This window comes from Lutra lutra, chromosome 1 (assembly GCF_902655055.1).
Source record: "Lutra lutra chromosome 1, mLutLut1.2, whole genome shotgun sequence".
In the NCBI taxonomy this organism is placed as follows: domain Eukaryota; kingdom Metazoa; phylum Chordata; class Mammalia; order Carnivora; family Mustelidae; genus Lutra; species Lutra lutra.
The window spans coordinates 201,073,564-201,097,518 of NC_062278.1; the positions used below are offsets into that span (position 1 = coordinate 201,073,564).

Consider the following 23,955-nt stretch of genomic DNA (forward strand, 5'->3'; position numbering starts at 1 on the left):
GGATTCTTTAAGCATGGGACCACGTGACTCCTACTCTTAGCTCTAAGGGAAGGAGAGCCCGGGTTCTGCCCAAGATTCCATCCTCGGGTGAAAATACGATTACCTGGCAATCTTTTTCCTTTCCTTCTCTTCGGCTTCCTCCTTCTGGGCAGTATTCAAACTTTCAGCATCAGCCAGATTGTCTACAGCAATGGCCAAGAAGACGTTCAGTAGGATATCTAGTTTGAACATATTAAGGGAACAACACAATTTCTAAATGCAACTACTGGTGGTCGACGATGGCAACGTCATACCCCTCTGTGCTCTGGAAGGCTGGTAACAGGTGACTGTCCCGAGCGCTGTATTCATTTGGTAAGACCAGAAGGCCAGAGCCTGCTTAAAAAAACGAAACCAAACCAACAAAACAAAACACCCCAGAAACTTGTAGAAGACAGTCTGGAAAGAATCAAAATTAAGATCCACCTAAAATGCATGAACACCTACAAACTTCAACATTTCCTTTTATAGGCACGTGTGTGTGTGTGTGCTTGCACCAACACGTGGGTCTGTACACAGATGTATTCCCAGCTATCATACACACTGCATGAAACAATCCATTCCATGAACATGGTGTTGTTATGTGTTTTGCATTTTGCTTTGTGCATTTTGTTTCTTTTAAAACACACATGTACCTATAACATATATATCCAGCCCATGCTTTCCCAAATAGACCCTTTTAAAGGCTACGCGTTATTCAAGATGATGACTGCACAAAGCAGTCTGAGTCTTTCTCATCTGAAATGGTCTTCAGAGTCTGCGGATACTCATTCATTCATTCCCCCCACAAACGCTGATGTACTGCCAGATGGTGCCCACCTGTTCTTTTGAATGGCCCCACTATTGCTATATCTTTGACTGTGGTGGTTGCATTTTATTTTTTCAGATCCTAAAAAGTCAGGTGACTGAACAAGCTATCAGGTTTTTGGCTCTTACTATACAATGTTATATGTGTGGTTTCCTGTGATAGAAAAAAAAAGTAATTCTGAACAAGTTTCCTAAATCTCCTGGAAGATGCCTGTTTCCTATTCACCAGTAGTTAAGTATATTTTTGAGAAGCACCGGGATCAAAGGGACGTAAGTCAAGATGGCTCCTTCTGGGACGATGCTTTCTCCCTGGCTGATGCACGGTCATCTGCGTGCAAGACTATGGGAGCCCAGAAACCCCAGGCCCTGTGCAATCTGAAACCTCAGCCGGGTAACACAAGTGTAACCTAACAAGGGACTGATGTGACATAGCTTCCGGGGGATATCATGCTTGATGTATCTATTCAAGTCTTTAAAGAGGATAGAAACATGAATAAGTTGTATTAAAACTTTCAAAAGGCCTTTGGTATGTTAGACTATGCGTTAAGCAGAGCCGTAATGAGCCCAAGGAAGCAGTCCATCTTGGGCTGGGTGAGGGCTTGGTAACCCAAGCTCCCCTCTGATACACGTGGGACAATGGTGACTCAGGTAGGGATCAGTGCAGGACTAACTGTATGGAGAATTCCTACCAATGATCTCAGTGAAGAAATCATGTATCCTTAGTCTTGCAAGGACACCAGACTCTTCTGAGTATTGGAAGGCACATCCAGAGTAATAAACCACAAGAAAGACTTGCAAGTTTGTAACAGACTATTTCCAAGAGCAGACACCCATCATCTGTATTGAGAGGCATTACCCAGACCCTCTCAAATAGTGGGGGGGTCTGGAATTCATTCGGAAAAATCTGAGTGCCTCCAGCATGCCGCAGACTGTGCTGGGTGCTAGGGACACGATGGACCAGAGTCCCTACTCTCATGTAGCATCTATTCTAGTTTGGGGAAGACAGAACATAAACTACTTAAGCATTTCAGAGAGCCATACATGTATTACAAAAGAAACAAAACACACAACACGTAACAAGAATGAGTGTGGCCGGGGAATACTTCTCCACAGACCTAAAGCTGGTATATTGCTCTGGCCCCACGGGTCCGCAGAGGAACGTACAATAAGAAACACTGACCATTCCTTTAATAAGCATTTACCAAGGGCTGACTGTGTGTGAGCCACAGAGATGTGAATACAAAGAAGAGACCCCTGACTTGAGAAGTTTACCGTTGAGCTGGCGGGACAGAGAAGCCCCCATCCCAAATCCAGTAGGATCTGGCCCCCCATGTGCAGTGGGAGCTATAAGGATAAACCGGGTAGGAGAGCTCACCTGTAGGCAGCGGGGTGTTCGAGCTGCCTGAGGGACTAGTGGGGTTTCTAGGTATTGTCCTTAGAAGTTTGCCCTGGGGCTTCTGCCCAGAAGGCAACTCAGTAATGAACCAGAGAAGATTAAGGGGGAAACAGCTAAAGGAATCTGGGGCTTCTTAGGAGAAGAATCCAGATAGGATTCTTTAAAATAAAAAAGTGAAGACCAAGAGGAGGTGTGCACATATTTGTACAAACGCTCTTTCACCAAACCCTCAGCCAGGGTCCCATATGCCAGGTCTATGCCAGTCAGCGAGATCAGAGAGAGAGAGAGAAGACACAACCAAAAGTTACAGGGTCCTAAAGGGTCTGATCGAAGGAAAGAGAGATTGTAAGTTCCAGAAGTCTAGAGTTAGGGACTGCCTCTTGCCAGGGAAAAGGAATAAAAGGAATCAGAAAGGAGCTCAGAGCCTAACAGCAGTCAGCCAGTGAAGACTTGATCCCAGAGATGTACAGATCAGCAAACCCAAATCAGGCCCGGGGAGCTTATGTCAAGCCACCGACAGTGGGTCTCCACTGCTTAGGAAAGGTCTCAAGAGACACAGATGTACCCCTAACCTCCCAAGCATGAAGGCATGGAAGACAACTTGGCTCTGCCCTAAGCCTTCTCTTGGGACCTGCACAGGAGCTCGGCCACCGAGCTGGGCGACAACAGGAACAGCCCACACGTGGTCCCATGCTCCTTTCCCCAGCTTGCTCGTTCCTCAGAGCCTACTGGGACTCTGACCCCACTTTGCCATCCCAGTGACAGTGAAGGAGGCAGATACTGGAGCTAACAAGGCAAAAGCTTTCACCTCCCCACCCCAACAGCCGCCACCACCACTGCCCACTGGCCACCACCACCAGGGAAGTTTGGACAGGGAGAAACAAAATGAGATGGTGAGGACAAAGCCCCAGCCCAGCTTGAAGGATACAGTTACCACAAATGAAGAGGATGATGAAGTAGATGCAGACGATCATCCCCGACGAGGAGGGGCCGCCGTAGGCCATGATGCCGTCATACATCACAGCGTTCCAGTCTTCCCCTGTCAGGATCTAAGAGGCCAAAACCACGGTCAGCCCACACACACGCAGCAGGACCGCAGCTCCCCACGGCCCGCCGGAGCCCCCTGGGGGCCGCCCAAATCGGGTTCTAGCTGCCTTTCACTGTGCTCAACAAATACTTCGGGTAGAATTTTCAAAACACTGTTTTCAATTACACAAACCAGGAGTTAATGCTTCACATGAAAATAAAGCAACACTACATATAAGACTTACCTAGTCTCGGATGACCCCCCAGGTCTGCACCCCCACCCCGAGAGCATGCTGTTGACGGACCTTTCTCCAGAACCCCTATGCACGTGAGCACTCAGACACCCTCCCAGAGGAAAGAGGTAGTTGATGTCTTCTCAGACTTATTAGACATAAAGCATGTCATACTCTATGAATTTTCTGCATTTGCCTTTTTCCCCCCCACTCAAAATATACTCTAGAGATCCCGTGTCAGTAAGTGCCATCAGTCCTTTCAATGGCTGCCTATGATCCCACATGGTTCCTCTACACTGGAAATGGAGAATTAGACCCCTGAATTTGTAGAGGCAGGGAATTCCAACTATCCCATGTGAATTTACAAACTGCCCAGCAAGTAGATACTAATAACTCCCTGAAATTTCACATGGAAACTTCTCTACTGATGATATGATAACTCAGTCTATCCTGGAGGTAGGATCAGGCGAACCTAAACAGCATTTTAAAAAGATACTACTTAAAAAAATAACAGTAATAAGTAAATATAAATAAACCAGACTCTCTTCCAGAGAGAGAAAGTCCATCTGCACCAGACTCTTTAAGAAATAAAACTGTCACGGCTCACAACCCAACAGAAATATGGGCGAATGATTTCAAAAGATAAAGCAAATTCCCAGGAAAGGAACCTCGTGGCTCTTAGTCACATAAGAAGACATTCGGGTTTACTCCTGATAACAGAAAGAGGCATTAAAGCTACAAGACATCATCTTCGCCTGTCAGACAACCACCCAGCAGTCTGAACACCCACTACTTTGGGGAGCACGCAGGCAACAGTATCAGCGTCAAAATTGGACACATACCCTTCAAAACAGCGATTCCACTTCTGGGAAGTTTACCCCATACACCTACGCTCCTACACGTGCCCATGGTGTGTGTTCAAGGTCACCCACTGAGCTGAGGCCGGACACAATGAAATTCTCTTTGGCTAGGGACTGGCTACGGAATTAGGGGACATCCACACCACAGAATTTATGCAGAATCGAAAAGTAGGAGGCAAACTCGTATGGACCATTAAGACAGATTCTTAAGGACACTTGAAATAGTGAGAAGCTGGAAAATGGCAGGTAAAATGAGCTACCATCTACATCATAGTACATTTACTGGGAGGGAGGCTGGTAGGTAAGTTCACTGATTTACACCCATGAGCAAATGTATCTCAAAGAATACATAGAAACTACTCAAGGGTGGTTGCTCCCCAAAGAAGAAATTGGTGACTGGGTGGGAAGGAGACTCATTTGTTACTTTATATCCTTTTGTAAACATCTGAATTTTGTGCCATACACACAGGTACTACTAAAAACTACTACCACTATACAGGTTTCTTTGAAAGAAAACAGAAAAAAGAATAACTAATCAGTGGCTAAAAAATAAGTGTAACCCCCTCCCCCAAAATTATATTTCAAAAAAGTATAGCCTATAAAAGGGAGAGTAATTCTATTCACCTCAAAATGAACAAGTAGAAATGAATCTTACAGATCATTCCCTCTAGTCTCTGGGTTTTTTAATTTTTTTTTCCCCCCACAAAGGACAGTGACTTTCCAAGGTCACAAAGCTGAGCACGGCTACAGCCAGGAGGGGACCTCGATGTCTGTAATCCCTCCCACCAGGCAGCTTTCCGCCTCCTAGGCAGGGCTCCGGGCCTCACAGACCTCATGTGTGAAAAGCGACAAGGGCAGATGGGTCTTTAAAAATGTATCTGCCACTCTCTGTTTAAGGAAAGGTTTGAGCTCCCAACATAGGAAGAGGGGGTTTAGAATGCCTCGGCTTAACGCCAGGTGGGGCACAGAGGCTCGTGTCCTGAGTGCGGGGCCATTTGTACACCTGCCATCATCCCTCTTTCTCAGCCTCATCACCTGCACAGGCCCCCCTGGCATGGACCCGTTAGAGCCTACCACCCCCCTCCTTCTTACATGGCAGAAGGGAGAAGTAAGGAGGTGGAAGGCTGTCACAACTCTCTTATCACCCTGATTCCTCTGACTACACAAAGTACAAGGGCTTTTAGAATCCACCTCTTTGCCCACATCTGTTCGAGCCCAGGATCACAAAACTGTCCTGCAATCAAAAATTCACAAAGAACAGAAAGAGGATCTTAGAGCCTATCTCCCCGAAACCTTGGAAACCTCACAAAATCAGACAGATGTGTTTGGCTTATTATCCTGCCGCGTATCCAGTGGTGTTACAAAAACATGAAATCACGCCACCTGAACAGCCGGAGTCGGGTGCGTGACAATCCACGTCAGGAGCACAAGAGCTGTCCGAGCATTACTGGGGCAGAGGTCTCTAATCCCAGCAGAATCATCTTGTCTTTTCCCCAGAGGCGAAGGGACAAGGCAACATCTCCCACGGCCTCCTCACGAGGGCTCACCTGGAATACTGTCAGAAGGGCTTGCGGGAAATTGTCAAAGGTGCTCCGCTTGGTCTGTGTTTCGTCGAAATTAAACTTGCCACCAAACAGCTGCATCCCAAGCAAGGAAAAGATGATGATGAAGAGAAAAAGCAGAAGCAGTAGCGAAGCGATGGACTTCATGGAGTTTAACAAGGAGGCCACTAAGTTGCTCAGGGAAGTCCAGTGCCTACAAGTCAAGATGGAGGTGGGGGTGAGTGCACAACGCCCATGGGACACAGCAGACATTGCGGAGCTGGGCTGCCGCTGCTCGTCACACCACCCCAGCCGGAAAACACCTGCCGCGAGGTACACGCCCTCTCACCTGGTCACCTTGAAAATCCTCAAGAGGCGCACACAGCGAAACACAGAGATCCCCAGGGGAGACATGATTTCCAGCTCCACCAAGATGGTCTCGGTGATCCCACCACACACCACGAAGCAGTCAAACCGGTTAAAGAGAGAAACGAAATACGCCTGGAGACCCAAGCTATACATTTTCACCAGCATCTCGCAGGTGAACAGAGCCAGGAGGACTTTGTTAGCGATATCTGGAAAGACAGAGGGTCTCCTCATGGGTGTGGCTCAGACTCCCACCCCTGACTTCCCCCCAACCAGTCTCTGCTGGAAACGCCCCAGCGCCTTGCCCCAGTCTTCGCGACGGCCCCCATTAAAGACACTGGGCACCATGTTTATGGTCTGTGAGCTGCTTCTAGTCCCCTTCTGCTACCACCTAGATGTGGGACTCTGGAGAAGTCCCTTGAGTTCCCTGTGCCCCAGTTTCATGACTATAAAATGGGGGGGGGGCAGCTGACCACACCATCTCTGAGGCTTTCCAGCCCTACGAGCCTGTGATTCCGCATTTACACCAGCGTATTATATTTTCTGTTTCAGTGGTCCCAGAAAAGCCAGTCTGGTCTTGCTTAGGGCACCATGACATGAGAAGCAGTTGTCCATCAAGGTGGCTTCTAACCACAGAGAACAGAACCCAGCAGGCTGGAGAACTGGACAGAAATAGCGCCTCCCCATGGATCACAACAGACCAACTCAGAACAGGCTGTCTCTGGGGATGAGCTCCAGTCTGGCACCAGTGGGGAACAGGGCTTCCGGGTAGAGGGGCAATAACCACTTGCCAAGAATACCATATGGGAAAATACAGCTGCCAGAGGGGACAGGGAGAAGGGACATGAGGTCCCTTCCAACTGCAAGATTCCCTGTCCCTAGGCTGTCATAGGGTTAAGACAAGGAGATGCTCTGGCATCAGCCGGCCCCAGCACACCATGTGGGCTGTGGGCCCCCCCTCCCCACAAACTCTGGGTACAGCCTGGATTTGGACGGTTCCTCGGTCTTCCAGTACCCCTGTTAATGTCCCGTCACTACACACAGATCAACTAAGACAGAACTGTAGCCGGACAGCCTCAGGAAGCCCTAATTTTGAATCAGAATGAAAAGAACACAGCCTCTGCTCGCACCTTGAATCTGCGTCAGCCAGTCGGGCTGGTTGTAGTGCTCAGAGGAAATGGTTAAAGTGTTGAGGAACACCAGGACAATAACCAGCCAGTAAAATGTGACAGACTTCACAGCAGCCCGACATCTTCTGCGATTGAAGCGGTTCCAGCGGCGCCAGCGGCGGCTGCAAGAGAAGCAAACGCGACCGTGAACGGCAGATGCGGCATCTGAATGTCCAACCAACGTCATGGGGACGTTAGCGTTCTTTACTCTGAGGACCCAGATCAGGGGGTGCAGGAGGGAAAGGCGAGAACACACAGCATAGGAATGATGTTGGTCTTTAAATACAACTTTTAATGTGTAATCTTGACCGGATCATGCTATCGGTTTCCTACCTACGGCTTTAGACGACTCCATAAGCTGCCATGCACCGTCCTCAAACCAGCTAGAAACATCTAGATATTCATAGATTCGTCGGCAGATGCAAAGTGGAGCCTGTACACAGATACGCAATTTACATTCCCACCGTATGGTACATGGATCTGTTCAGACTGCGGGTGCGGAGAGCCGTTTGGCTTCTCGTGCACATCTCTTGCGGCATCTCGATCATCATATGGAATTTATCAGGCAGCAAAGTGCTCCAACCCCAGTTTTCCTTTTAGGGAAACTTCTGGTCCTTTCTTAAATCCGGGAGGTTTCTCTGGAGCCTGGCAGACTTGTCAAAGCCGAGTAGGACATGAGTCTTCATACTGAGTCATCAGGTGCCCTTTCTAACTAGTGATGCTCAAAATATACCTTCAGGAGAAGAGCCAATATTGAATTGTGTTTTCATACAAATAAAATGAGCCAAGCCAGACAGACAAGTACCGTGTCCTCTACTGACTTTCAGTTCCGGTGATGAGGGTAAGTATTCCCCCCACTTAGCCTGCTCCCCCCCCCCCCCCCCCCGTGGGAAACGTTCCCTGCCTCAGGATGGATTGGCGAAGTGGGTCCTGGGAAAAGGCCAATCGAGGGGCGATGTCAGCCCTGTGCAGGCTGTGCTCATGGATGGGGGGTGGTGGGCATGTCCTCTAGGGGCCTGAGACAGAGCAATACCCTGGCTGCCTCCTAGCTGCAGCCGAGGCTGACCCAGCTGCGTTGCTACACTGAAAGCACCGTAACCCAGGGACGGGGCAAAGAAAGACTTGGGCCCACTCTTCAACAAGAGAAGTGCGCTTTGTTCTTGCTATGTGGTTTCCAGCGGTAACGGGCTGGAAACACGATGACCAGTGTAGAAAAATCCCACCAAGGATGCTGAAGCCCACCCCCGAGGCTGGGTTTCCCCAGGGATGCATACTTCAGTACACACAAGCAAGGTGGTCTGAAAAAGGACTCACGTTGGGTCAATTTATGCTGTCGTGACAAGGCTCCGGTGTCTCCCAAATCCTAGAGGCCCGCTGCCTCAACCCCAGCAGCCCTGCACCACTCTCCATCCTACCCTTCACGGGGCTCCAGATACTGGGTCTACGGAGGTGAAGAAGGTGCACTGTCCAGGGACCTCTTCCCTTGAAAAGCATGCAAGGGTGGGGCAAATAATTACCAATCCCTACTCAGTGCTCCTCTCAGTGTGGGCTGGCTCTGGATAAGAGGGTAAGAGTTCTCCAGGGGGCAGACCGGGGTGGGGGGAGAATCCATCCACAGGAGACTGCATGGCCCAGGGGATTGAGGTGGGAAGAAACAGAGCTTGGTGAAAACAGACAGTGGTCCAGTATAGCCACAGAGTGGGGAGGGTAGGAGGGGTATCAAAAGATCAGGCCAGTGAGCGAGCCAGGGGCCAAATGATGAAGGAATTTATATGCCATCTGGCAAACAGGGAGTCATGGAAGGGTTTCTAATTGTTCTTTTTAAATAAGTCAGGTTTGTTGAGATACAATCGACATGTGGTAACTACTAATATTTAGGTACAGGGTTTCTAACCACCACCTCAGTCAAGAGGTCGAATATTTCCATCACTCAAAGGACTTTCCTTTATAAGAGTTAACCCATCCTCACCTCAGCCCCTGACAACTACTGATCTGCTTTTTGTTCCTATCGTTTTGTTTTATCCAGAATGCCCTATAATAGAGCTTTCTGAGACTGGCTCCTTTCACTTAGCAAAAGTACTCTCCAGGCTCATTTGTGCTGTTGCATCTATCAGCCGTTTTCTCCTTATTGCTGCACATCCTTCCACCACATGAATGAACTACAATTTGTCTGCCTCTTCACCATCGGATGGACGCTAGAATTATTTACAGTTTTCAGCAATTGTATACAAAGCAGCTATCAACTCATATAAAAATTTCTCATGCAAGCATATACCTTCATTTTATATGAATACGTCAGAGTGGGATCGCTGGGTCATGCGATAAACATATGTTTAACTTTTCAAGAAATGGCCAAGTTGTTTTTAAAATGGCCATGCCGGTCACCATGCAGGAATGGGTGGGAATTCCTGCTGATCTGCATCCTTGTCAGAACTCGGTATTGTCATATTTTAAAATTTGACCCACAGGTGTGAAAAACGATCTAAAAGGTATGCAGCGGTGTCTCACTGCGATTTTGATTTACATTTTTCTAGTGACCAATGGTCACTCCATGTATTTCTTTGCCATTCCCTATCTCTTTGTGGTGACATGCCTGTTGAAATCTATTGACCATTTTTTAAATTGTTTTCTTATTACTCACATTGTATTTACATAGTCTTCTTTTTATATAGTGGATACTAGTCCTTTTTATCAAATGTTTTGCAAATATTTTTTTCTTCTGGTCTGAAGCTTATCGACTCATATGGCCAGTGTTTTGGGTGCTGTATCCAAGAAGAAACCTTTGCCCAGCCCAAGGTCACAAAGACGTTGTAGGTTTTCTTCTAGAACATTTTTAATTTCAGGTTTTATATTTACTTCCACGTCCATTTCAAGGTACTTTTTGTATATAATGATAAAATGTCATTTTTAGTTGAAAAATAACATTTACATGGAAAAGTACACAAATCACAGGTACAGGTTCAATGAGATTTTAGCAACTAAACATGTAACCTGCATCTAGAGCAATGAACAGAACATCACTACCATCTCAGAACACCTCTCGAACCTCCTTCTCTATAGAGGACTTTTAAGCAGAAAAGTGACAAGAAGTATGTTTCTTTGAGAAATGACTCATTGTTGGGGGGGGATATGAAAGACTGACTAGTGACAAGAAGTTTTTCATTGTTGTGTCTCATTGGTTTGTTTTGGGGCAACATCTTTAGCATCTGCTACGTTGCTCTCCAAGGCAGGTGCTAAATATTGACTGTACAGACCGCTCTTTGATAGAAATGTCCTTGCCCACAGAGTAAAAATCAAGTCTAAAACAACTCCATGTAGAATAGAGAAGTGAGAAAGTAAAACACCAACACGCAGGCTTAGGGAAAAAATAGAAGATACTGACCTGAGCTTGGATTTTGAGATGGCTTGGCTGCAAGAAAGACAAAATGAAGAGGATTTCTGTTAGGAAGGCTTGAGCAGACTCTCCTGGTCACTTCAGCTGAGAGATCAGAAAAGCCATGCACAGAAGCCTGGGCTCAGCATCCCCAGCTCCCCCAGTGAACCAGCAGGGGTGAGAGCAGAGCAGGAGAAGAGGCGTTGTCAGGGCCAGGCAGGCCAGGCTGACACCGTCCAGGGGTCCAGGGTCGAGGCAAGAGAAGACTCTTAGCCAGCGGCCCTGCGCAGCCCTGTCAGGGGCTCCCCTGACCTCACTTCCCCAGAATGAAGTCAATGGGGCCTCCCCTGCTCGCATCTCAGCCACTCTAGCAGCAGCATGTGCTGCTGCTACAGCAAAAAGAGCACTGGACTAGGAGTCCCAGCTCTGCTGTTCAACAACTGCATGGGTTTGGGCAAGCAGCACACCTGGTTGAGCCTCAGTGTTCTCATCTGTAAAATGAGGAAGATGAACCCATCCCCCCGCCTACTTCACAATGTTGTAGGGAGGGCAGAGCGAAATAACAGAGGCAGATTCACTTCTTAAACAGCTGAGCGCTCTGCCCCAAACACAACATTTTTATTAATCACTGCCAAGATGATCAAACTCTCTTAAAAAACACCGCCTCTACTTTACAGAGATAAGACCTAAGGGATACCAGCGGGAAGCAAATGAAACCAAACTGCATGGGCTCCCCAAAGCAGGCAGGACTCTGCACATAGAACATCGCTGGTCCCCGTTGGGGACCAGATCATCTAGACAGAAGCCAACGGGGGTAGAGGGGAAGGTGGATGTGGTGGCGCCCTCCGCTGTTAGGAGAGGGTGGTGCAGGGCGCAGGAAACAAGTGCGGTGAGCAAAGGAGGGCAGCCCTTCCGGGGCCAGCTGCCACGCAGGAGGTGGACGGAACCCGCCAGGGAAGGGAAACTGAAATATGCAGCACATTCTGTCAGCCACAGTGCCATACAAGCTCTTCGTCAAAGCACCGATGCCAACACCAGACCGGGAGGAGAATCAGGCCTGTTACCCCCACCGCCGACACCCAGAGGGCCCAGCCTTGGCCGTGCCTCTTCTTTTCCACCAGCACCTAGTGGACACAGTGGAATTGCCGGGTTACCTGGCATGCCCTGCTGCAGGCTCCGCCTCGGAAGGACGGGCTGCTCTGGGGGGAAGAGGCATGTGAAATGCTGGGGGTCTGGAGGCCTGGGAAGGGAGGGGAGGGGAACCAAGGGGTCCAGGGTAAGCCCACCCACCCCTCGTGCGTCGAGGCCTGGCCCGGGATGCCTGCCCCACAGGTGCTCCTCTAAGAAGACAGGAGGCAACAGGAGGGCAAGTGGCCTCCACACTCACCAGAGACTGCCACAGCCGCCTTGGTTCTCGCCTCCGCCACTTACGTTCTCCGTGTTCACCGACTCCGTCTCGCTGGTGGGCATGCTGGCTGCGGGGAGAAGACAAAGCTTTAGCTGGCACACTGGAGGTGCTGCATGCCCAGGTGTGGGCCTGCTGTGGATCGCTGCCTCCAGGCAGGCCCTCTGGGAGCCCAGGAGGAGGGCGAGGAAGAGTGAGAGGCCAGGCACCTCCACGGCGGAGTCTGTTTCCGTGATGTGCCAATCTGCCGAGAAAGCCCCCGGAGCACCCCTCCCCTCCCCAACAGGAGGAAGCTCTGTCCATTCCGACTCTCCCTAGGGCAAAGAAGTCTAGGGGCCAAACTGAATCCAGTCACTGTGCCTGGGACCAGCTTACTGTCTTGACTTCTAGGAGAGGATTGAGAGGTCACCAGAACTCAGAGCGACATCTTCACTGGTCCCAACTGCTTCTCTCTAGAAAATCTGTGACTAGACCAGGACTTGATACATGAATTCTTATCATAAATATACAGAAGTAGAAGAGGCAATGGATGCAGGAGAACATGAAGGTACCATGCACACAATCTTTTTAAAAATTTAAGAACTCTACTCATTATTAGCTAATTGGTCTGCTCAGTTCCCCTGAGCTTGTGAAGACAGTATGCAGAAGGGTCTTTCCACACCGGCCAGAACTAGAGCAAAAAGGAAGTACAGTCTTATGGGTAGAAGGTTTTCTCCCAACCGGTGACCAGCAGGCAAGCCTGACCATGGTCTCAGTGTCACCAGGGTCTCTAGGCATGTCTGACCCCTCTGCAGCCGGACCCTGAGCAGAGGAGGTGCACCGACTGTGTTGGGAGGCCCAGAGAACCACCGTAGGGCATGCGGGCATTATTTCTCATCCACCTGATTCAACCCTATCGACATCCTAAGCAGGGATTGGAGCTGGGTCACGAAGGAGAGGGAGGGCACGAAACATTGCACCTGCCATGGAAAGCCCACAGATTTCCATGAACTACAAAATGAGCCACCTTGGGGATCCACGCAAGGAGTTCTGGAAACCTGCAGTAAGGAATAATGAATTCTGCCCTGGGGTTCAGCGAGGGGGGTCACTGAAGATAGAAATGGGGGGGAATCACCCAACTACATGCACTTCTTTGCCCTGATGCATCCCTTTGAACTGTAGCAACCATCTTCTAGAATCTGTGGTATCAACAGGAAGGTCTTCCCCCTGTGTGCTCTGCCTATACAGCTCCTCTTAGCAAGGATGGCTCCACTTCGATCTTCAAAAGCTGGTAGTGGTTCTGTGGTGCCATAGGTGGTCCTGAGGACCCCAGGCACACGGCCCAGAGGAGCTGGGTTCATGACCTCTGTGCTGTGTCTGCAGGTCTGTGGGCCCTGCTCAGGCCAGGGACACCGTGAATGACCAGGATAAAGGTGGGCCTGACCCAAGAGACCCAGAGAGCAGAGAAACAGCTCTTCTGAGGGCACCAGAGAGTCCTTTCCCCGCTGTGGGCATCCAAGACACGGCACCTGCCCAGGTGGGAGTCCACAGCTGTGTCCAGAAGCATTTAAGCAAAGGCGGCAAAGGCACAACGAGCAAAACAACAGACACACATCACACTACTGGTATTCTCTTAGAATAACCTTTCTTCCTCAATTAAGTCAAAACAAACCAACTACAAACTTTGATTCACTTTTTTATGACTCCACACAAAAAACAAAACAAAAAAACAGACAAAAATAAACAACCTAAAAAAACACACAAAACCCAACCACAGAAAAATCTTGAACAGAAGCTCCATAAAGACACACACACACACACACACACACACAAGCACAAAGCTGCTCAGGCAATCCTTTTCTCCATGACTGACTTGAAAAGATGAAAATGTTATAAAATCCAATGAAGTTCATTGCTATGGGCTCCTCCCATAGGTCACCCTTGTCTTCGATGACAAAGAAAATTACAGTGGGACACTCCTACAGATATGACCGTGAGTCATCTCTGTGGAACAGAAGTTTTTCTTGTCACTTTCTGTCACTACTAAGGGGACAGAAGTTGAGAGCATGTGACCTGGGGCAGGAGTGGGGGTCCGTGGTGTGTGGGGGGAGGCCCAGTTAGCGTTTGACTGGGCTGGGCACAGTCAAACCTCACTGTGGACTATAGTGTCCCACGCGGAGAGCAGTGGTGCTAACTATGCAGTCTCGAGGGCCACTTCTGCCTTTCACCAGTTCTACCACCAATCACCCTATGACTGTATTCTTTCCAAAAGAGCAAACTTCTTCCAAACAGGCTCAGTCTTTGTGGCTTTTCAGCTTCTGCGGCCACGTCCCAGGATAAGAGCAGTGCGCCTGCTGCACATGATTCTTAAAGCATCTTTTCTCCAACCGTCTGATCAAAGCAGGTAAATTATACCCTGTCTGGGCGGGGTGGGGGGCATTTTGCATTTCTGGCTCCATGCCAGCTATTAGTGACAGAAATGTACTAGCTGGCCCCTGGACATAAGAACCAAGTGGGTAAAAAGATAAGAAATAAAGGAGAACTCCCCAGATAGTAACCAAGAGAGGTTAATGGTGTGGCATGATGTCAGGGCTGCGCGGATGAAGAGAAGTTTCCCTGCCCCCCAGGTGGACTCCATCCTTTGGGAGCTAAGAACAGATGCTCAGGTCGGCCAGATCCCAGTTTAACACCCCCACCCCTACCCCAGTGGCTGAACTTCTCCAAAACTCCATTTTCTCCTCTGGGGCTATTGGCAGAACTGAGTGAGACAGAACACATGGTGGGTTTTCCCCATAGTCCTGGGTCATTCTGTGTGGGTCCACAGGGTTGGGCATTCGGTGAGGTTCAGATATGAGAGCTGTCACCTCAAGAAAGTTCTCTTGGAGCCTCCTGGATGCAAAGGGACACTCTGGTGCACGGCCCAAACCCAGGGTCCTGTTCCTGTGACTGTGCTTACAGAGAGACCCCTAGTGTGAACAGTCTTCCGCACACCTGAGTCAGCTTTGGCCTCCATTCTTGGTTTGTAACTTTTCTATCTCGAATGAGTCATTTCTGTCTGATGGTGCCTACTGTAGAGATAGCAACTTTTCGGTCTTAATGGTTAGACACGGAGAGCACCATGGTCCCATAATAAACAATCAATTCCGGAATGACATCAACCAGAGCTGAGGAGGTGGGGAGGGGGAGGAAGAGCACAGTGACTGTGCTAGAATTGGGTGACCTCATTTGGTCCCAGAAATGGACCATGATCCAGTCGCTTCACCCGTGCAGAGGAACCTGGCTCTGATGGGGCCCTGGCAGCCCTTCTCTCTGCTCCAGCCTCTCCCTCCCAGTCACATGGGAGTGTTTCCTTTCCCCACGGTATGGAGACCACACCACAGGCAAAAGGAGCTCATTTGTACATTAGCATTTCACCCTTCCCTCGTACTGGGCATTCATTTTTTTTTTTTTTTTAAAGATTTCATTTATTTATTTGAGAGAGAGACAGTGAGAGAGAGCATGAGCGAGGAGAAGGTCAGAGGGAGAAGACTCCCCCTAGAGCTGGGAGCCTGATGTGGGACTCGATTCCGGGACTCCGGGATGACCCGAGCCTAAGGCAGTCGTCCAACCAACTGAGCCACCCAGGCGTCTCGCATTCATTATTTTTTAATGCTAAAAAATTGACAGATTCACTTCACTTCGTCCTAATGGGACTTCATCTGTGTTTTCACTGTCAAGACAGGAGGATCACAGACTATTAGAACTGGAAGAGGCCTCTGAGATCACACGGAGCAGCTCTGCGATTTCACAGATCAGAGACCTGGACAACTTGCCTTGGGATGCACAGCTCAGGTGTGAGAAAGCTCTCCAGCTTCCCAGCTGGCCATGCCCCCTGTGCCCGCAGGGTGTGCTCAGATATACTGGGATACGTTTTGGTATCAGTACATGTTGACATGTATATTGGTATGCCCTTAAAAAATCATACTTAATTTACTTACATATGCTGGTACACGTTGGGATATGGTGGTAGATCCTCAGAATGCCACACGTTAAAAGTTCCAAAGCCAATCAAGCCTACTGTCCATCAGCCTGGTTTGCTGTCCTGATGACCTCAGTTAACCCCCAGAAACCTGGTATACAGCCAGACCGGCTCCAGGAGACCACCCCAGCAGAGAGAGAGAGAGAATGAAGGTCAAGTTGCCGTGGTGACTATTGGGACTTTACGAAAATCCACATAAGTAGGCCCATGGGGAAATTCCTGGAACACATGCCCTTTCCCCAACTGGCTGCCACAGCCTCATGGCTGCCCCGTGTGCAGGGGGAGCACCTTGTCCCCTTCGGGACGGAGTCAACAGTAATTGCTGACAAGCCCTGGGCTGGTTAGGGATGCAGGCGGAGCCCAGCCCCCCACCCCCGCCCCAAGTCCCACCACGCCCTCTAGAGGCAGAAGTAAGCCAAGGGGCCATCTGCAGGCCGAGCAGCTGTAAATCCTTTCCCTCACACATTCCAGGGAACTCAGGAGCTCAGTAGAGCAAGTTTTCCTTTTTTTTTTTTTTTTTAAGATTATTTATTTATTTATTTGACAGGCAGAAATGACAAGTAGGCAGAGAGGCAGGCAGAGAGAGAGAGAGAGAGAGAGAATGGAGGAAGCAGGCTCCCTGCTGAGCAGAGAGCCCGATGCAGGGACTCGATCCCAGGACCCGGGGATCATGACCTGAGCCGAAGGCAGAGGCTTTAAAAATTCAAGTTTTAAAACTATTCCCAGAATCCGGGGTGAAACCAGGTATTAGGGCCAGCCTATACCTAGAATGGGGTGCTGACGTGCACTGCAACCTGCCTGCTGAAAACCTGGGGAAGTGCAGGCCCAGGCTTCGCGAGCTTTCCCAGGTGCTGCCATCTCCCAGAGCTGCAGGCCAGAACCTGAGGCTTCGATGTGGGCGCACCGAGCAAAGGACATGACGGTTGCTGCCGGAGAGGAGGGGAGGCCAGACAGCAGCCCGGCAGATGAAAGCTACCCTGGCCTCGGCGGAGCAGGGCGGGGGGGGCGGGGTACTTGGAGCTCTCTAGGGAGGGCATGCCATGCTGTTGCTAAGATCTGCTGCTGGGCCCGGATGCCATTATGGGCAATGCCTCACAAAATACGGTGGGAAAACACACGGTTTCTCAGGCCAGCACAACTAGCTAGCATTTCATGGATGGGAGTGTGCGTGCCCATGGTGCGTCCGTGGTGAATGGGTCTGCATGTGGGTTGAAATAGGCAGCCCCAAAATTATGTTCACTATTAACAGGCACAGCATCACAGAGGCTACTCGGGTCAAAAGACACAAAGAGGAATGTCAGAGAAGCTGGGCCTTTGTCAGTAGTATTGTGGGGACAAGTCCTTTCCCTTTCCCTCCCTGGGCTTCGTTGGTTAATCTAGAACATGAGCTGTTGGGTGACATTATCTGTAAGACCCACATACCTCTGACCTGCTTGAACTGCTCTAAAGAGGAAACACCCACAGGCTGTCTGGTTTCACCAGTGCCAGGTGGCTTTCCCTTGCCGTCCCCCAGCTCAACGCAGAGAGCAGGGAAGGAGCAGTGTTGTGAAGCCCCTGCGCAGTGGCCCTCAGGAGGGCCGCCAGGAACCAGGAAGCCCACTCAGGAGAAGCGTTCCCAAGTCTCCTCCAGGCAGAGCCACTGGGGAAGGGAGCAGCACCCCCTTTCACCCCCCACTCCCCGAGAGCGCTCACACGCCACTGGAGCCCGGGGACCCATGCCAGCTGAGCCTTGAACACCCCAGCCTCCTTTTTGAGCCTGGCACACCAAACAGCCTCCTTCACAGATGTCCTGGGCTTCTGGGAGCCTCGCGCCCCTGTTCTCCACAGGACAGGCACCCTTGCACGGTCAGGGATGCCTCTCCAAATCTGCCTCCAACCCTTCTCATGCCTCCCTCTCAACGGGAGGGGGCAGGAGGCTGGACAGCTGAGCAGTGACAGTCATGGCTGCCTTCTTGGGAACAGCAGATCCGAAGCTAAGATCTCCTGGGTTTTTTTTATCTTATTTTCCTGACAAGCATGTGAAGTGCCATGACATCCCCTGAAGGAATTTGCCCGTGCCTGGTAGTAGTGACACGCTTAGCCGTCACAAGGTAACAGACTCTGGTTGCTGTGAAGAAGCCAGCCTCTTCTTGGGGAATGTGGGTCAAGGCCAGACCAAGGTTTCTGTGTTAGAGCAAGAATGATGCCCTGGCAAGAATTACTTCTGCGTGACTAATGACACGAGGAATGCCGCACCCCCACTAGGGCCCTCCCCACCCCCGCCTCATCCAGGGCCTTTGTTAGGGTGTCTGGGTATCTCAGTCAATAAAAGACCTCCCCCACTCAAAACGGAAAGTTTCCTGAAAATATGAGGCTTCTTCCTCTCCCCATATGCCTCAGAAAGCTACCAAATATCCTCAAAAAATCACACGGTGCGAGCCCCTGCTCAGGACAACAGGCACCTACATGACCAAGGGGAGGACTCTTTTCTTCTGGAGACAGACCTCTCATCTTCTCACAGTAATGCCCCAGAGTCTAGGTCCTCTGTCAGTCTTTGGAAATGCTTTTGTGTTACCTCAGTGACAGTATGTCCTGCATACCTGATGCCTGTTCTTCCTGCAGAGGCCTCCAGGGCCTGTACCAAGGCCAGCTCTTTCCATAAGCCTCTGCACACACTAAGCCTGTCTGAGCCAGCCCCGGGCCCCCAGGCCCTAAGTGGATGCCCCTACTCCCCTCCCCCAACCACACAGGTTCCCTCTCTTCTCAGGCCCACAGTGCGCTCTCCAGAGGCCGGGGGCGGGGGGGGGGGGGGGGGAGCTTATGTCTGATACTCTCTGTTCTCATCTGCTCCAAAAGCCTTCAGTCCGACCACCTGTGGCTTGTTCCAATTCCTAAACCCTACGAGCTCAACGTTTCCATGACAACGTCCCCATCCCGTATGGGCTCTCATATGCAAAACCCCAAGTGTCCTACTTGGTAGTAGCAGAGGCTACTACCAAGAAAACAGTGCCGGGTGTCCCCTCTGTTCCCTTGGCTGCTGGCTTTGTGGCCCTATTTACAGCCAAAGAGACTCTTCCTCCAGAGTGGTCTGACCAGGGCCGACCTTGGAGGCAGCAACCCGGTAAACCATACAGTGTGCACGGGCAGGGGGCTACACCGCTGTAAGGCTACAGTGGTGGCCTGGCAAGGACAGGACCCCAGCCGTCTGCCTTAACCACCCTGCACGCGGATGGTCCTGACGCGGACCCCAGGGCTTCCAGCGAGGGTCTGCGTGTAGCATTCATTTTACAGCAGAGCTCGAAAACGAACGGTGCCCCCACACTAGCCCTCTCCTCCTCCCCGCTCACAAAGGCAAGTGCCCCCCCACCCCCGTCCCCGCCCTTCATCCTTGAAGTCTATTTTTTTTTTTTGACCACTCAGACACGTATTTAATAACTGTAGAAATCCACAAGAACCTCAGCTTCAAATCTCGAGATCATGAGGGAACTTCCCTCAGCGGGCTGGCTGGAGGGAGCCAGGTGTGCCCTGCTGCCCTCTCACCCAGCCCTCCTGCTTGGGGGTCTGATCCCTGGGCTGACTCCCCATCCTCTTCATCTCATCTCACATACTATGTATTTTGTTTCAATAAAGCATTTGTACCAATGGCTCTGGAGCTTGGAGGAAGACTAAGGAATGTGTTGAAGTCTATTTTTAACTTCATTCTTGAAACTGGCACTACGAGCTCTAGTATGTCCCGGGGAAACCAGCCCGAGGGTGAAAAACCAGCAGACCCTGTGAAAAATGTAACCTGGAAAATCACAATCAATCACTGGAATTAACAACACTGGAATAACAACACTGGAATTTCTAAACAGTTTAGATGAAAAAGCATCATTGGGGAAAAGTGTTTAAGAAGTCTGTCTTCCAGTCTAAGAATATTCATGCTGAATTAAATAAATGTTCTGAGTGGGTTCAGCTGCTTCTTTAAAAGGTATAGTTCAAACAAAAAGGAAACTGCAATGCTGTCTTGGCAAAACCACACAGTTGGGGTAAAGACAAGAAGAAAATAACACGACCAAAGTTCAGAGGAATCAAGTGGTTAAAACATAGGCGTCTGACAAACACACCACACCAGCACACACATGCACATCACACCAGGCCTATGTGCAAGGAGAAGGCTCCAGAAGCCTTGGGAGAGGAGTCTCCCAACTGGAATTCACCCCCGGTCATTTACCGTGATCTTTAGCCCTGTGTTGGCGAAAGCAGCAAAACTTCCTTTTCTTCTTATCCTCTTTTAGCAGGTCGGCCACCGTGACTCCTTCAGGTGGAACACAGGCAATGTCATTATGACTCGGTAGAGGGCAGCAAGAGCAACGCAAACAGGGCCCTAGGCCCAGAGAGGCGGCTGTAGCCACCCGCTCTGATACGTGAAACCTCAAGCGTCCTCCTACTTGGACATCTATAGATCAGGGTCTGAGCAGTGGAGGGGAGGAGTGCTTTCTGCAGCGAGGGTACCTGTCCCAAATAACCAACCAACCAGCCAACCAACCACACCACCAGAGACAAGGCTTCCCAGGGTTTGGCCACCCCACCAAGAACGGCGTTCGGGAGAAGGCATTCAGCCACGGCCAGGAGTCCCGGGTGCTGACCAGCTGGGGCAGTCTGGCTGGTACCGCTATGTGGGAAGGACATGTGGGAGTTTACAAGGTGGGCTCTGGACTTGGACAAACCAGGTCTGATCTCAGCCCTGCCACATCCCAACTGGATGAACACAGACAGGTTACCTGCTTGTGCTAATCTGCTTACCTTAGGAAGTGGTAAACAGTAAATATAGTAACACAGGTGCTGGCAAGGTACAACACATACAATGGCCCTGTGGCCACTAGGTCACAAGAAGAATGATTCTAGGGTCTCCAGCTCCCTCTGGCTCTGGGATAGGATATCACGAGATTAGCCGGTGGGCTGATCTTCGGGGTGGGGCTCCGTGCTCAGGGAAAGGAGCTTCATGGGCAAGAGGGGAAGCAGAAGGAATGCCATGTGGGTAAGGACACAGGACATGGGCACTCACAAGCATGATGGGTGGGAATGTAAATGGGTACCAATGGCAGGACACATTTCTAAAACGGGCATCCTCTCTGACCCAGCAAATCCCTTTCTGGCACTTTCTCCCACAAGACTGGGACCATGTGTGTGCAGACCCAGGTGCACACATTTGTGGGGATTAATGGTGGCTCATCTGCAGACGAGCGAAACCTGCATTCAAACCCCAGTTGGCCACGTGACAGGCGTGGGACCCTGGGAAGCTATTTAACCCCTCTGTGTTTCAATTTCCCCATCATCTGTCAAGTGCTTGCCGCCCAGAGCCCTGGGAGGAATAATGGATTCACATACACCCCTGACCCTTAGAACAGTGTCTAATACACAGGAAGGCCCTGATAAATGAGGCATTCTTATTCCGTTTTCTTTCGTGAAACGCAGACTCACTGGACCACACTAGGTGCCCGCCACACAGTGGAGAACAGAAACAGACCCTGTTCCTACCTCCAGGAGCTCGCAGTCTGTGGCACATGGTTCAGTGAGAAAGGCAAGTGGCTGCGCCCCCCAAGCTCGATGATCTTAGGATGGGGACACGTATGCAGGCTGCCTGTGAAAGCACATACGTTCCCACGTGCACAGGTGAGGTCGCAAAGAACAGGCCCCCAATGGCCCAGTCTCATTCTCTTATCCTTTATACACTTTGATATATGAATTCTTGGCAATAAGCAAATATTATTTTTGCAATTAAAATATATTAAAACTAAGCACACACAGCCTGATTTGGGGTCTACAAACCTGGCTGGAGGGTCTTCACCTCATGTCCATGCCGGGGCGACCACCCCTGAGCCCGTCTCCTGCCAGCTCTTAGGAGACCTACCTAAGGTGGGCATCTGCTCCCTGTACCACGAGCCCAGTGGGGGAGGGGGGTGTCTCCCAGGCGGCTGCAGCGCTGGGCCCACCTCCATCAGCTCTCCTGGTTAGAGGCACTCCCATCCACCTCCAGAAACAGGGCAACCCTCCTGAAGCGTGCCACTCTAAGTGCTGCTGTTTGCTAAATTTACAGTGGTCAGAGGGCTGTCTTGCATTCTGAATTTGCGCTCTGAGCTGGTTTAACTGTGATGAAAGCAGTTTGATAAGTCGTCTTCCAAACAGCTATACCATACCTGGTTTCCTGCCCACCCCCAAATCAAACATCTCAGTAAAAGGCACACAAGTGGTGCACGGGGAAGGGAGGTGACCGGCTGTGGCAACCTGGAGTATGGACACATGGTGGGGGAGGGGCAGGGTCCTAACCGGCGGGGTGGGGCAGCCTCTGGGACCTCTGAGGAAGAGACCTCCTTGTGGGCAGTATGTATACCCTCTTACAGAGATCATTGAACATTAATAGTTCCCACAGCGAAATGGCCCTGCTTTTCTGGCCAGAATTTTAGAATGAGCTCCCTTTAAAACGATTTCATTATTTTTAATGCCTTTTTTTTTTTTCTTAAAAAAAAAAAAAAAGACTAATCACTGACAATGAGAAGAGTTTAAAATAGAATTTTAGGCTTCCAGATTTTAATGGCCCTAGAAAAACGCCATTGTTAACAGAGAAGCAGCTGCATACGTCTAAAAAATCACTTTGAGATTTGGCAGGGTTTCTTAAGAAACTTGAGGCTCAGCAAAAAGTTAAATAAATTATCCTTGAAAATGTCCCAAATGCTTAGGAACTAACTTCCAAGGGAATTTTGTCCATTTAATTAACCATGTAACACCAGCTTCCTAACAGCAAATTTACAGAATGGACGTTTTCCATATTCCACGAATGCACAAAGCTAGAGCTACCAGCCACGGTAGCCAGCAGACAGCACAGTTACGGCGCCGACTGCCTCTCCTTCTGTCTTCCTTCCAGTGGAGGCCTGCAACAGTGTGATATTCGGTGTGATATCATTCAGGGGTTCCCAACCCCGGCTTCACGCGGGAACCTCCAGGAAGCAATAGATCAGGCCATGCCTGGGTCCCACCGCACACAGACCAGTCTTCGTCGGGATGGGGGAGGGTTACGGCACCAGGATGTCCGCGTTCCCCAGGTGACTGTCTTGTACAGCCAGAGGTGGGTACCGCAGGGGCAGACAGTGACATTTAGCAGATCAGAGAGAAGAGATGAGATGTACGCATGCCCAAGCCCTGGATTTGGCATCTGCTCTCCGACAGCAAGCACAGACAAACCGCCAACGGACGTTGAGCCAGAAAGCTGTGCCTCGCTACCTTCAACATGACCAACCGGTCAACAGGTTTCTTTTCCATCAATACTTAGAACCTCACAGTCCCTGAACAGGAAAGTACAGGGATGTGGTCCTAAAAGGGGTCCTTAGCCTGAGGTTGGTTAGAGGTCTAGTAGGATCTGCGAGAATTGCTGTGTTTAGGTCAAGTTATCCTGTAGTCTGATAGCGGCATCAGTACCAAGTACTCCTGCCACGAATCAAACTTTAATCCTCAAGACAACCTGTGGGCAAGTATCTTTTTAACCTTCTTGCAGTCAGGGAAATGGGGGCTCAGAGACATCGGATCGTTTGCCTATCACTCAAGTCCAAATTCCGAGTCACAAAACTCAATGGCAGCCAGTTCCAGAGAAGGGACACCCACACGCTATCTAGCCCCACCTCCAAAGGCTCATGACATCTGCAATTCATGTTTCCTGAGGTCCCGCCTTTGCTTGTACAGCCTGAGGCTTGGCTATAGCAACGGCTTCCTGTCACACTGTCACCTAACTCC

At 50.1% G+C, this 23,955-nt stretch overlaps 1 protein-coding gene across 1 annotated transcript in view; it reads right to left on the minus strand.

Annotated features, from left to right (window-relative positions):
- The window catches only part of CACNA1D (calcium voltage-gated channel subunit alpha1 D), a 299,526-nt gene that overhangs the window by 75,545 nt on the left and 200,026 nt on the right, over positions 1-23,955 (minus strand). Inside the window, 8 exon segments of the mRNA XM_047691769.1 lie at positions 104-218; positions 3,168-3,288; positions 5,906-6,113; positions 6,249-6,474; positions 7,396-7,556; positions 10,817-10,843; positions 11,872-11,931; positions 12,195-12,282. Of these exon segments, the coding sequence (XP_047547725.1) occupies positions 104-218; positions 3,168-3,288; positions 5,906-6,113; positions 6,249-6,474; positions 7,396-7,556; positions 10,817-10,843; positions 11,872-11,931; positions 12,195-12,282 (1,006 nt within the window).